At 36.4% G+C, this 14887-nt stretch overlaps 2 protein-coding genes across 9 annotated transcripts; one reads left to right on the plus strand and one right to left on the minus strand.

Annotated features, from left to right (window-relative positions):
* The first annotated feature begins 165 nt into the window (after positions 1-165).
* On the plus strand, positions 166-8208 carry LOC109004432 (long chain base biosynthesis protein 1). Of its 8 annotated transcripts, XM_018982977.2 has the most exons (15): positions 166-262; positions 605-775; positions 879-918; positions 1018-1240; positions 1336-1430; positions 2545-2636; positions 3069-3162; positions 3245-3317; positions 3440-3572; positions 5076-5250; positions 5826-5966; positions 6055-6150; positions 6444-6585; positions 7513-7640; positions 7726-8208. In XM_018982977.2, the coding sequence occupies exons 4-15, from the start codon at positions 1135-1137 to the stop codon at positions 7894-7896; spliced, it is 1446 nt and encodes a 481-aa protein (XP_018838522.1). In that variant the 5' UTR covers positions 166-262; positions 605-775; positions 879-918; positions 1018-1134; the 3' UTR covers positions 7897-8208. The 8 variants fall into 8 exon arrangements, with proteins under 8 accessions (XP_018838522.1, XP_018838516.1, XP_035544285.1 ...); XM_018982971.2 differs by lacking the exon at positions 879-918; XM_018982975.2 differs by lacking the exon at positions 879-918 and having other exon boundaries at positions 215-285; positions 631-775.
* A 1435-nt stretch (positions 8209-9643) lies between these two features.
* LOC109004435 (U-box domain-containing protein 7-like) lies at positions 9644-12759 on the minus strand. The gene is made up of 2 exons (XM_018982981.2): positions 12258-12759; positions 9644-10792 (listed from the first exon to the last, which is right to left on the minus strand). The coding sequence occupies exons 1-2, from the start codon at positions 12746-12748 to the stop codon at positions 9946-9948; spliced, it is 1338 nt and encodes a 445-aa protein (XP_018838526.1). The 5' UTR covers positions 12749-12759; the 3' UTR covers positions 9644-9945.
* Positions 12760-14887: the final 2128 nt, after the last annotated feature.

Raw genomic sequence — 14887 nt, forward strand, 5'->3', positions numbered from 1 at the left:
AAAATTCTATAGATGAATAACTGTTGCTGATCTCGAGTCCAACACCTGACGTGTGAAGTTTTGAAGTAGGGAAGAAAAGAAAAATAAAAAAAAGGGAAAGAGAAGGAAAAAAAGAACCACGCGTCAACACCTGACGTGTGGGGTGTGGTTGAGAACAGTTGCTGATATATATATAATTTCTCATTTTTCCTAAGGTAAAGGCTGTATTACTTGGCCATCCAAATTCCCAAGTCCATTGTCGCCAACGATTTCTTTCGCCAAGGTCAATCTTGAACCTCATAGTTGGTGATTTATTTCTTCCTTCTGCATCTTCTTTTTTTTTTTTTTTTCCCCTTATTTATTTCTTTAGATTTCCGTCTTATTTTTTGGGTTTATTTTGGATCAACTCATGGATTGTAATCTCTATCTCCGTTTTTTTTCCTATTCGTGTTTGGAAGGCTCCCAGTTTCATTTCTTTTAATTTTATTGCCGATTTTGTAAAAACTAGGGTTCTCATCTCTGTTTTGAATCAGAGTTTTAAAATTAATTTTCTTCGAAGTTTTGCTAGTTTTTGACTTCAAAATCCAATCCCTCGACTTCAATTCATATAGTTTTGTGTGCTCAGGTATTTAATAATTTCCTTATTCTTAGCTCCGATCTCAATCCGGGTGTCTGTATGAGCTATCAATCTCTCTTATGATCCAAGTTAGGCGATTCGGCGAATGAACTCTACTCTCGTCGATTTGCAGCTTCTCTCTTTAGATTTTCTCCTCTAATCCATCCTGGTCTGGTTCAGGTATTTCATTTCGCTCTTTCTTGGAGACCACTTCGATGATATATCATTCTCTACCTTTAAATAGGGTTTACTTATATATGTATGTAAATCGATTCATTTTTAGCTATCAGACACCTGTAGCATCGGACGTTTGTTCTATCATGGTACTTCAAATTTTTTTCGTGGGTAATCGTAATTTTATGTTGATTCTGTAATGGTTTTCACTACCATACCAACGGGACAGTAACAATTACTACATGCAGGATCCAGATCTCTAAGCCTTTTATTGCAGTGACAGTCTCAAGAGATTGTAGTTACAGGAAATGAATGTCCTCGTCTATGATGTGAGTGGTTTTTGAAGGCTATCTGATATCGAGACTATGGCATCTGCTGTTCTGAAAATAGTGAATACTACTTTAGATTGGGTGACTTTGGCTTTAGATGCTCCTTCTGCCCGAGCTGTTGTTTTTGGAGTACATATCGGCGGTAACTTCTGAAGTCTCAAAAGCTAACCATGTCTTTGCCATCTTCTGGATCATAGTAATTTGGCTAACAGATTTTTTTTGTTCTTATGGTTAAAGGGCATCTATTTGTGGAAGTTCTTCTCTTGGTTGTCATCCTTTTCCTGCTTTCCCAGAAAAGTTACAAGCCCCCGAAGAGGCCTTTAACCAAGAAGGTTTGTGGGACAATTTTAATCCATACTTTTGTATTGACCAAGAGGATGCTCTTATTGATTTATCTTGACTTGAACTGTTTTAGTATTTCTATAACATGGTGAAGTTGAGATGGGGAGTGTTGGCAAGATATGATACGAATGGCATATACATATCGAATTCAAATAATATTCCTTTTTTTTGACACCTGGCTGATCGTGCTCTGCAGAACAAAATTTTTTATAATCAGACTGCACACATAATTTTGAATGTTTGAAAATTTAAATGGTTTGAATCCAGGATGATATTTAAATTATGCTGAAATCTGAAATCAAGGTGAAAGTTGAATCTATAGGATATCACGAATTTGTCACCATGTTCTATATGTCTATTTGCACGTCTCTAATTTTTGTGCTTGCTTAAATCTGTTTCATCCAGGGACTGAAGGCCCCAATTTTGGTGATTCAATTTTGCCAAAGTAAAAAATGAGTTGTTCACTGAAAATTATGGATTTGGGTCTCTTAAAGTTCAAGCATATTAAGGCCTAGTTTGGTTTCACAAACTTTTCAAATCATCTCATCTCAACATTCAAACACCATTCAAATAGAAACATTTTTCAATTTCAAATTTTCAACATTTTCATTTAATCATTACCTAATCATTACAACTTTTCCAAATAAAAAAAAAAAAAAAATTCAACTTTTTCAAATCCCAAAACAAAAATTATATTCGAACCCTCTTTTAACTTTATAATTTTTTTATTTAACTTTTTCTCTCTCCTTTCCCAAAACCTCATAAAAATCTCAACTCAAATAATTTCACTACTATTCACAAATTATCTCACTACTATTCCCAAATTATTTCACTACTGTTCATAGATTTCTTATCTCATCTCATATGTGTAACCAAATGAGGCCTAAATGTAAACCCCTTCAATGATAGAGCTTATGAAGTTTGATTGTCCTAACTCCCATACTCTAGCTGCTTTCCTGGTTTCATAAAAGTTGCATCTGGTTATTTTAATTAACTGAATTTGGAACATCATTATTGGACGGTGGTATATCAACCTACAAGAACTTTTATACTTCATTATGGTATTTCACCAAAACTAAAGAAAACTTTGCCTGATGTTTGTAGGAAATAGATGAGCTATGTGATGAATGGGTCCCAGAATCTCTCATTCCTCCTCTTACAGAAGAGATGCAGAGGGAACCACCAATGTTAGAAAGGTGAAATAGTTGTAATATTCATGTAGAGGATTTCATAGATTCCTGTCAGAATGATGCTCTTACCTATGTTTTTTTTCCCCACTTTTAGTTTGTGATGAAAAAAAATCTTCAATTTATTTGTTTCATTCTTGTTTTCTTCTTTAAAGTAAGTTTCTTCCCCAATACTACGTATTTTCTTCTTCTCTTTTTACCTATGTTCCCTAGCTCTTTGCGTACACGGAGTTATTGTTACTGCCTGTGTTTTCCTAATCAATTTATACTTCTAATTTTTGTCTTGTGTATGTCATTACATAAACAAATAATTGTTGTTTATGTAATTTATTATCTTTCATAAGTTGAATATTAGATTTCTGAATAAGAACTGAAAAGTGTTTTGGTAAAAAGCCTCAAGGCATTGCTGCTCCTGAGTTGCGTTTTTTGTTTCTCTGGCAGTGCTGCAGGGCCGCATACAATAATCAATGGCAAAGAAGTTGTCAATTTTGCTTCAGCAAATTATCTTGGATTGATAGGACATGAGAAATTGCTTGTGAGATGCAGTTCATTTATTTATTTGTGCTGTGATAATTTCTCTGTTTTTATGGTGGATTTATGATCATATTCTATCTCAGGAGTCATGTTCCTCTGCATTGGAGAAATACGGTGTTGGTTCTTGTGGTCCTCGTGGATTCTATGGAACAATTGGTAAGATTTAATTTTGGATCTAATTTTCATATGAATTGGATTGGAGGTTCTGCGCCCAGATTTTCACAGGAAAAACATTTTTCTTTTGACGGTTATTTTTTTTTATTCTTCCCTCTTACCAGATGTACACCTTGACTGTGAGGCCAGAATAGCAAGATTTTTGGGAACTCCTGATTCAATTCTCTATTCCTATGGACTTTCCACCGTGTTCAGTGCAATTCCAGCTTTTTGCAAAAGAGGAGATATCATTGTAGTGTGAGTATGCATAATCTCAACTATTTAATTCCTTCTGAATTCATTTCCCTGTGCATATATATTCGTGGTAGAAGAAATTAGTGATACTGTATGTTAAAACCAATTCTAAGAGGTAAATCATGTTTGCTATTTTTTGAGGGGAAAAAAGCACTTACAAATAAAGGGTGGCACCAATGGGGTGATGATAAGATGCTCTTCTTTGTGGCAGCGGTGAGACAAAGGTCCCGATTATATTGGGGTGATTCAAGAGGTGGTGAAGATGCTATTTATGGATTTAGATCCCCTAGAGTTCTTGCGTAAACTCTAGGGCCTAGAGTGCGTAAAGTGGGTTCCTCAACATTAATTGAACATTTAATGCTGCCAGAGAAATTTATTTCCGCAACCATAAATGCTGTAGGATCCACTTTATATGTCTATCTCCCTCCTACTCTAAGCCCAAAAGTTCGGGTAGAAACTCTAGGGGACTTAAATCCCTATTTATGTAATGTGTGTTGTAGACCATAGCAGTGACTAGTAGTGGTACTGGGGTGACAATGGTGTTAATGTGAAGTTGGGGTGTAAATAAAATTAACCAATATGCCCAAGTTTTTCTTCTCATGTGGAAGTGAAAGTTTACTTCAGAACTACAGAGCTTTTAAAACAATTTTTTTTTTTCGTCTGCTCTCTTCTCCCTCCAACCAAATATACTCAAACAGGGGTACTGTTACGTCCCTCACCCCCCACAAAAAAAATCCTTCTCTTCTTTTTTTTTTATCTCCTCTCCTCTCCCTCCATCCAAATAAACCCTGAGCGATGTTTAGCTTCTCTTGTCCCCATCCCTACAACCGGAAATGATAGTTTAGTTAATGATTTTATATTATCATTGTGAGCTCAAAAGAATTTCCACAAAAAGTATTACAAATGTGATGATGGATTGGGCTTGCTTATTTTCTGATAAAAGAACATTATTCTAACCTATAACCTGGCTTAATTGCCCACCTTAGCTGCCAATTTGCAGCACTGCTCACTGCGATTTAGGCGGGCCACTCGCTTGAAACCAAATCAAGATTTAAGAAAAGCAGGGAATTAAAGCGTCTTTATTGGGCAATCAACTACGACGCTAAGGAAGGTAGTTCGAGTCCAGGGAAGACTAAAGGGAGGGCATTATGAAGCTGTCCTCATGGAGGGAGTTTCAGGCTCGGGTTGGGGTTGGGGAGGTGTGTTTTGTTCCCATTTGGGCTTAGTGTATTTTGGATAGATTTCTAATTTTCATGGGCTTATTGGTCATTAGGGCCTCTCTAGTATGGGCTAGGTGTTTCTTCTATACGCCCAGTTTACTTGTTTACTCCTATTGATATTAATATATAATATTTTTACATATAAAAAAAAAAAAATTGCCCACCTTAGCTGTTCGTGACAGTTATCCTGGTGCTTTTCATATTCCGGCATACATTGGGAGTTTTTACAGTTAAAATAGCCTGCATCAGATTTATTTTAAGGTGGTTCTATTTGTTCCTGTTTCAGGGATGAAGGAGTCCACTGGGGGATACAAAATGGTCTTCATCTCTCTAGAAGCACAATTGTGTATTTCAAGCACAATGATATGGAATCTCTAAGGAGTACTCTTGAGAAAATCACTGCAGAGAATAAGCGGGCTAAGAAATTGCGGCGCTACATTGTTGTTGAAGCTGTGTACCAGGTAGATTTTTGTGCACTATTCATATAAATATTTTACGTGTGTTGGGATGATTTCACCTTTAATCTTTGGTGAATATTTTACACGTTAACTCTGCTCATGTCCTAGGACTTTGTGAGCAAACATAGAAGACTCCTTGAAGTATTTGCTTTATATGTAGCATGTTGCAGATGTTGGTTTCTCTCTGTATTGCTGGTATAAGTTCTGGCAGTAGAAGGTAGATGGGCAATAAATGGAAGAGTACAGTTTTAAAAGTTGCAATCTTTCTTATTGGAATGTTTGCCTTTTTTCTCCAGTTCTTTTGAGATTTGAAGGAACATAATATTTATGCTAGTAGTATAAATGCTTCTAGTTCATTAATTTATTCCTCAAGGGAGAGGGTTGAACTGTTGGAGTTAATTGTAATTTTAAATGGACTTTTTGTACAGTACTTTTACCTTATATATGGTCATCACTCTCAAAAGTTGCCTTGTCGATGGTATCATTGTTAATGTGTTGCTTGCTATTCTACCTTGCTATATGCCTTGCTTTTTCTTCTCCTTTGGCTGACTTTATATGCTTGATTACAACCTTCGCAGAATTCTGGCCAAATAGCTCCCTTAGATGAGATCATTAGATTGAAGGAGAAATATCGTTTCCGTGTTTTATTGGATGAGAGCAACTCATTTGGTGCACTCGGCAGTTCTGGAAGGGGTCTCACTGAGTACTATGGGGTTCCAGTATGTTCGAAAACTTAACTGGCCCCTGTTCTTTTTTCTTTAAAAATCGACCCATTTCTGTTGGCTTTATGGTGGTGTGATATTGCAGATTGAGAAGATAGATATTATAACTGCTGCCATGGGACATGCATTAGCCACAGAAGGAGGATTTTGCACCGGAAGTGCTAGAGTCATTGATCACCAAGTATGCAAAATAATAATTTATAAGAATGACCATGTAAATTAACTATTTTATTGGTTGGTCGGAAGTCTTAACTAGGCAAAAATAGTATCAATATTTTAGTAGGTGATGATGCCTGTTATGAAGTAAAGATGGTAACACCCATTTTCTAAATGGTGCTGATGATGCCTACCGGTTGATGATGCCTAACATCTCAGTCTATGCTACTTTTTTTTTAATAGTAGTGCTTGTTTTATAGTAAAGATTATGACGCTCATTTGAATGCTAATGTCTCAGTCTATGCTAATTTTTTGCAGCGATTGAGCAGTTCTGGGTATGTTTTTTCTGCTTCTTTGCCCCCATATCTTGCGAGTGCAGCAATAACTGCCATTGATGTCCTGGAGGAAAATCCTGATCTGATAAAGAAACTGAAGGAAAACATTGCCCGTTTATGGAAAGGTTGGTTCTATTTCACTGCTAAGCAAGATTGAATATATTTTTAGAGAATAAATGGTGCTGAAGGACTTTAATGCATGACACCTGTACCTCCAATTATTTTTTATGATAGCATAGGTACATGAAACAACCATTGATAAGGCATTATGCGTAGAGTGAAAGAGCTTTGTGGGACATGATATCATTGTTATACGGGATTTCACTCGGGCTCTATGGCTATTTCTAGGTTGGATGGCTGTAGGTAATTTGTGTGGATGTAGCAATCAATTGGAGCTTTTAAAATGTCTGCTCACTTTAGCAAGGGCATTGTGGGATGAGATTTTTCAAAGGGTTGATTTAGCTTGGGTTATGCCTATGAGAGTGGTGGACTATGAGAGTGGTGGACCTGTTGGGTTGTTGGAGGAAGATGCAAGGTTGTCATCAAGTGGCAATGGTATGGAAGATGATTCCGTCGTGCATCATGTGGTGTATTTGGACTGAAAGGAATGCGCGCTGCTTTGAAGATAAGGAACGCACACTGGCCGAGTTGAAGAAATATTTGTTCCACACATTATTGTCTTGGCTTTCCGCCATTGTATTACAGGGGGGCAATGTTCATGATTTTTTGTCTTTAATCTATCGCACGTAGAATGTAATTAGGTGTTCTTTCGTATACTTTCTGTGTACATGGGCTATACTTATTTCACTCATATATATAATATTGATCTTTTACTTATAAAAAAAAAAAATGTCTGCTCACTTTAGATATACGCCTTAAATACATGCTATTGCATCAACCAGTTGTAATTACCAAATCTATTCAAGGCCCAATTATTGTGCTCATTTTCTCCTAATACTTACCACCCCAAAGTCTACCAATATGTGTGTGTGTATGTGTGTGTGTGAGATACCTTGACACTTTTTAGCTCTAAATGTGGTTGGTGACTGCAGGATTGTCAGATATACCAGGCCTCTCAATAGCAAGTAATGCAGAATCGCCCATTGTTTTTCTCAAGCTAGAGAAGTCAACAGGTTCCATTAAAAATGACCTAACTCTTCTTGAAGAGATTGCCGATCGTGTAAGTTAATTGTTATCTGGTTTATATTCACGATTTGGCCAATTATTATTCTTTTGTTTTCATTGCATAATTGTTGTGTTCACAGGTGCTGAAGGAAGATTCAGTATTTGTGGTGGCTTCCAAAAGATCGACACTTGATAAATGTCGTTTAGCCGTGGGAATCAGATTGTTTGTTTCTGCTGGTCATTCAGAATCCGATCTGCAGAAGGCATCTGGATCATTGAAAAGAGTTGCAGCACAGGTGCTGAAGAGTTAAAATTGCGTGGTGCATGAATCTCTCTTTCTCTGTGCGTGTGTGCGTGTGTGAACCTGCTGGACCTTATCAGGTTTTTTAGACACCTTCATTTGTTAGACAATTTTGTAATGTAGGCTAAGACCTGTGGTCATTGATAATTTATGTTCTAATTCTTGCGTGATTATTTAGAATGGCAGATTTTTTGCACTTTAACCTGCGAGTATGGTAAATATAGACTCCGTTCTTACATCGATTATTCTTGTTGTTAGTGTGTTAAGAATAGGGATGTACTTTTGGATGTCACAAATGTAAAGATTATTATTCATTCTTCCAGATCTCTCATGCATCTTCTCTTAATAAAATGATTACTTGTAATGCTATGCATTTTGAAAAGGTTATATATATATATATATATAGTTGGGACTATATATATTTCCATTATGTGAATGCTTTAACACTTTAATTATGAGCTTAAGTTGGGCTAGATAAATGACAATTGAACTCACTGTTTGGATGGCTTCTAAATTAGTGGGCAAAACTTCCTTGTGTTCTAGATCTTACCACCCCTTTATTAGGCTATAATCAATTATTTCTCAAGTTCCTTTGAATGACCAATCTATATATAGAAAACTCCCCGTATTTGCAAATTTACGTTTTCTTTAACTATTTAAAATCCGTTTCTGGGTGTTTCATATTTATGGGTTTTTTTTTTTGTAAATTTCAGTGGAGAAAATTACTTCTATAGACTCGATACTCGATATATAATATATAAATAATGTTATTTGAAGGTCTTTATATCATATATATTTTTTATATGATATAATTTGATTTATAAGATTTAAATTTTAAATTTTATTTTTTAAATTAAATTATACCAAGCATATAATGTGTAAACTAATAAAATTCTTCACAACATATATAGCTTCACGAACCGTGCTACAGCCCCCGCTCCCTCTCCCGCTCTCAGTCCCGCTCAGTGTAAAATGTAGTGTTTTTTTATTTTATTTTTTTATACATGTATTTTTTCAACACTATAAAATATTTTTTAAAAAAATAAAAAAATTATAATATCATTAAAAAATACTTACTTAATCATTAAGTAAAAAAATATATATATTAAAAAATATATATATATATATAGCGGAACCAGGAGCGGGACCGGGAGTGGTGAGAGTAGCATTATTCATAGCTTCACCAATGGTAATAAAATGTCAGATAGAACTGGATTGGTTTTCTCCGAAAAGGTATTAACTATCATTAAACTCAAGGGAATGATTGATCTGATGTATTTTAACTAAAAAAAACTACTAAAATTACACCGCACGTTATCCAACATTAATACTTGTTCTTTGATAATATTTTAATCGAATATCAAATCAAATTATACTCGAGCAAACGTGTTTTCTTCTTTAGGCCCTGAGAAGATGACCTTAGTTAGCCTCATCGCCCATGGCTGATGGTATACACTATACATGACTACTTTTGGATTCATCAGTACATTTCCCATTTTCTATTCCTAAGCTTCATCTCGGGCATGAGATTCTTTGGGAACGAGCATTTCTGATATATAGCGTATTAATGGAACTACAACTAAACAGATCAAGATAACTAATAAGCCAAGATTTTTGAGATAATTAATATTGTCTGTTAATCTTTCACTTTGATAACACATTCAACCACAATAAATGGATAATCTAACAGGAATAATATAAATTAAATTTACCTATTTCCATCTGTTCAAGTTTCAGCATTCATAACAAGTGATGAAAAAAAATTTAAATAAATGATTGATTCTACAACGTACATCTGTGTATACCTCTTCTTATTCATGTATTCCTAGCTAGGAAAAGGATTATTGTTCTACCATCTTCAGAAAACTTTCACCTTTTGCTGTCCATGGATATACAATTGTTATTATTCATGCTGCACAAGGGATGCATCTCTGTGGCTAGGATTTCATTCACTCCCTGATCTGTGGGGAGAGAGGAGATCGCATCCCTTTTCCCCGTTTCAAAGAATAGCATCTCCAGTAGAATCCTGAAAAATTGAACTATAACTGTCAACCTAATTTTAGTAAGGCAAGCTCTTAGAACTTGTGCTGATCACAAGGGTCTTGAGCTTAAAGGAGTCAGCTGCAGCATTGGCTCGCTGAGTTATCATTTCCAAATTCTTATGCAAACTTTGCTTTACTAAACTCTTCATCATTTTCTTCCCTTCTTGAGCCTCTCTCTGATTTATGGGCGAACCAATTGCAATCCTTCCTGTTTGTGGTCCGGAATGTGGCCTCATATTCGCCTGCCGCTCATCTTTGAACCATTGCAATAGCTTTATTGCCCTCTTCTGGGCGAGAGGGCTACCCAACAATGATACTTCAAGAAGCATCTGGACAATTCCTGACTTGGCCATTTTCTCGCGTAGGGCTGAGCTCTGATGACCTAAAATCATTAAAATGTAAGCTGATAATTCTTGGCACTTGGGTTTATCTTCCCAAGTCAAAATCTCTATCAAACTCTCCGGCACCATTGGACTATTTTCCATTGCCTTCTTTCCCATTAAAGTCACCACCAAGTGCCCTAGTGTTGCAAGGGCTTTCTCTGAAAGTTCTTTTGTAGTGGAGAGCATCAACAGATTGTGTAATAATCCACACGAGACCAGAGGTCCTGCATGGTCCAAGACGGTGGAGAGGTTGAATAAAGTACCCAAACATGACTTTTTGGTTTCAAAACTCGAACCCGACTGGAGAATGCTCGAGATAAATGGGAGGATTTCGGACGAGGCAAGAGGGAATTGGGTATTGGCAAGAGAAGATAATGATAAGAGCAGTTCTGCAAATTCGCGTCTCGTTAATTCATCTACAGTATCAATGTTCATTGGCAGTTTGGATAGGATTCCTGCTTCAACGATAAGCGCCTTGTTCCTGAGGGATGAAGAAAGAACAGTACTTCAGAAACAAAGATAAAAATAATAGAAAGCACAACATGTTACAACTCTGGTCAAAAAACCAAGGTTGAAAACAATAACAAACAGTACTCATTATATATGACTTTGAAACTTTTATTGTTTAATTATACTAATTAATGAAGCAAAAATAATAAAATAAATTGAATCCATTATTGCATTAATAACTTAATTGAATACTCCAGTGCTCCCCAAACTAATAAAATCAAATAGAGAACTTCAAGCTGCTGAAGTCAATAAGATTCCGGTGGCCGCCTAGATCTGTGTGAAAATTGAAGCATAAGCTGTGATTTTCTATGTCTAAAAAGACAAAGATGTCTGTCGTTCAGGAACACTGTTGCCTCTCCAACTCTTCCAACTCTTCCAACCACCTTTGAACTAATTAGTGGGGGCAGTTGACGCACCTTAGTGGCGGCCTTCTGATTCAAGGGGACATTTTGCTCAGTTTATTATGGAGGGAAAGGGCTCATGTACGTATGTATTTGCATGCGATCTCTAATACCTACCTTCCTTCTAATTAACTTTTGTAAAGAAAAGTGAAAGGGATCATTCTGAAAAAACAGGAAATCCGCAATAAAGCACATAAGCTCTGGTCATTAATGGCCATGGCGGTACTTGTCCCACCCTTATATTTTGCCATTGACATGCATGCCAAAGGATTCAAGAAAATAAGCACTGAGCAATTACCAAAAGAAAAAGAAAAGAAAAGAAACAAACATGATATATATATATATATATATATATATATAACTAATGCATGAGCTCCACTATTGCTGCATCAGGACCCACCCATCATTAATTAACCTTTTCTAAAACATTTATGTCCATAATTATCCTGAAAAATCTTTTTAAAAATAGCTGGTTGTGGGAATATGGGTCGAAAAGTCTCGATCCATATCCGGCAAGACCAACTACCATGTGAATAGTGAAGCATATTCTGGATCCATCCCCTGATCTAAGTGTCAGAGAGCTAGTGCCCCAAGGGTTCACTTTTGTCACAAAGCTCGATTTTTTCTTTTTCTTAATATGGTCATTTTATATGATTTCTACCATCTACACTCATGATCTAATACAAAATGAAAACTGACATAATTAACTTGAAGTAAATTACCAAACCCTTTAAGATAACTTGCACGTGTTTCATTAATCCATTTTTCCCAAAAGAAGTAAAAACAATAATATGTGCGTAAGATCGCAATTTTCTTGTAAAGTAATTATAAGGACAAATATGCTTGTAATTTCACAGAGGAAGGCCCATGATGCACTCATTTTTTTTTTAAGTTTCTCGACAAGGATCAAATCAATTGAACAGCATCATAATATCACAAATATATAACACCATAACATTTAGATATTTGAGCAAAACTAGAATGATAGGAATTTGATCATGTTGAAACAAAAAGAAAAAAAACATTGAAACTTACGTATAAGTTCCATTAGCGAGCTCAATCAAAGCCGTCAGCGCCGCACGCCGCCGGCCCGGCACCTCCGAAGCCACCATGGCCACCAACGCCGGTATTACCCCTAGCTGCGCCATCAACTTCCTTGTCTTCCCTTCTTCTCTGACAAGTCTCGCAATCTCCTTGGCTGCCTTCTCTTTCTCTTCCCAACTCCCAAAGTGAAGCTTCTTCACCGACCTCTGTAGCACGGTCGAGTCATTTTCACCCTCCCTCACTAAAACCTGTGCTACTTCGTTTTCAACACCTCTGATGCTCGCCATATCGAATCCCCCCGACGACGACGCGCATCGCTTGCGAGCAGCTTTCGATCGGATGAACCGCCGGATTCTAGCAAAGAAGTGAAGCTTTATGTAGGATAGTAACCAAAGAGGAGAAGAAGATGAAGAAGGAGGAGGAGAAGCAGGAAAAGAAGAAGAAGAAGAATCAGACATGGTTGGAGGTTGTGAGGAACGCATAATACTGAAACAGAAGGAGAGAGAGAGTTTTTGAGAAAATAGTTTTTGGGTTTGTTTCTTTATAGTATAAAGTTCTGTCTGAATCTCTGACTTTTTTTTTTATAGAGAATACGGATCAGTGGGACAAGGAGAAGGGAGACTTCTGAGCAAAAACACAGAGTGCACAAAGCACATGCAGAAGAACAGTGCTGTCACATTTGGATTTCGCACACTGGCAGATATTTAAGGCAAGAGCCAAGAGGGATGCTCCATATAGTGCGCATGGCTTTGATCATGTTAATCAAATTGCAAATTGATAACTGAGATTAATAATGCAGAGATATTGAATTACTGGTTAATTTTATCATTTTAATCATCTGTTTAATTAAGGGCCACGGCTTTGGGGGTGCCTAATGCCTTTGTGTCTAGTCTAGGTGCTTGGTGGGGCCTATTAATCACCCAAACCCAATTTCATTTGGTGGTTAATTTTTAGGATGTTTCATAGTAATCAGGGCCTGTACTTGGACCCTTCAGCGCCCATATCTCTGTTCCGAATAAGCCTTATTTTTTATTTTTATGGCATTGCACTGCGTTTCCTGCAATAAATATATATTTATCATAGAAAAATTTCAAACATAAGCCTCACACTTTACACACCCATATGAAATATGAAATATGAGGATAAAAAAGTAAAATTACATATTTTTAAGTGGATGTGCAGAGTGTGAGGCTTCTGTGTAGCACAACTCATTTATCATAACAAGATGAATTAAACTTTTGGGGGGGGGGGATGGGATAGGACTTATTAAACTTGGTTTAAATGTAAGCCATACAATATGGCATGTGAGAAACAGAGTTCATGGCGCAACACCAGCATCAATTTCCCCGCCAAGGATCATATATATATATATAGATGCCAGTCATTATATATATATATATGTTACACGTGCCATGCAGAACCATGAAACAGATGTTGAATAATCTTTTTTTCTCATCAGCCGATAATCCATACCGAGAGTGAGATCTTTTCACATGCATCATGTATGCATTGCTTGTACGTCCAGATTTCTCGGCACCAAGGGCGAAAACTCTCTCCTTCATTATTTCCATCTTATATTCAGCTGTATGGTATGGCAAGAGGGAATATGAATATAGGGGGAACAAATTAGTAGTAAAAAATCAAATTGAGGTGCCTTTCATGCACTTTTATTTTTCACATTGTGTTTAGGCATTCAGTTAATTAAGAGAAATGCAAGAAATTCTATAAAATAAGTTCATAAATTGACATGACTTAATGTAGTACGTTAAATTGTAAAGTTAGTGTACTTTATTTTATAAAATCATGTCAGTTAATAAATTTATTTTTGTGAGATACCTTTATAACTATAACACTTCTCTTCACATAAAAAAGGAAATTATATATATACACTTTGGTTAAATATTGTTTCTATTGATTAGTTACTTATATATATATATTTCTTTTGGCTTGAAAAATTTAACGGTTGCCCCCATTTTCTTTTTGGGGAGGAGGGGATTACACTTAGTGTGGATTTTAAAATAAAAATACCCGTGCAAGCTTGACATTCTATTAGCTAGCACATTGATAAAAAATCACGAGTGATGAGTAGAGGAAGAATTTTGATCCACAACTAGTACTGAAAATTCTGTCCTTGCCGACCATTTTAGTCAAGAATCTACTCGGTACATTTGGTCTTAATTAGTGCACCACTTTGATAAGTACTGATCTCCATTAAGTACTGATCTCCATTATTGACCTGCCACCTTAACAAAAGAAAAATTAAATACAATAATTCGGTATAGTTTTTGGTGGAATTGCATTACGAGAGGCCTTCCATTGCGTGTCATTTCCGCGTCACATTCCACTCACTTATACAATCTGTTGATATCATGTTTTGCAGCTCGATCAATTCCGCATTAGGGTCGATCTATTCCTGCAAATATAAAGAAATGAGAACTAAAAATGGTGAGAAACACCTCTGATGCGTCAGCTTTAACTATTGGTCTAAAATTTTAGGAAGCTCAAATGAAAGTACTTAGAGAGTTTTCTGCCCCGCGAGGGGGGTATATATACCTGGTGGGGGTGGTCCAATAGCGAGCCGATCGTGGTGACCGTTGACAGTCCAGGGTTAGTGTCGTGGC

The sequence above is a fragment of the Juglans regia genome, chromosome 3 (genome assembly GCF_001411555.2).
Source record: "Juglans regia cultivar Chandler chromosome 3, Walnut 2.0, whole genome shotgun sequence".
In the NCBI taxonomy this organism is placed as follows: Eukaryota; Viridiplantae; Streptophyta; class Magnoliopsida; order Fagales; family Juglandaceae; genus Juglans; species Juglans regia.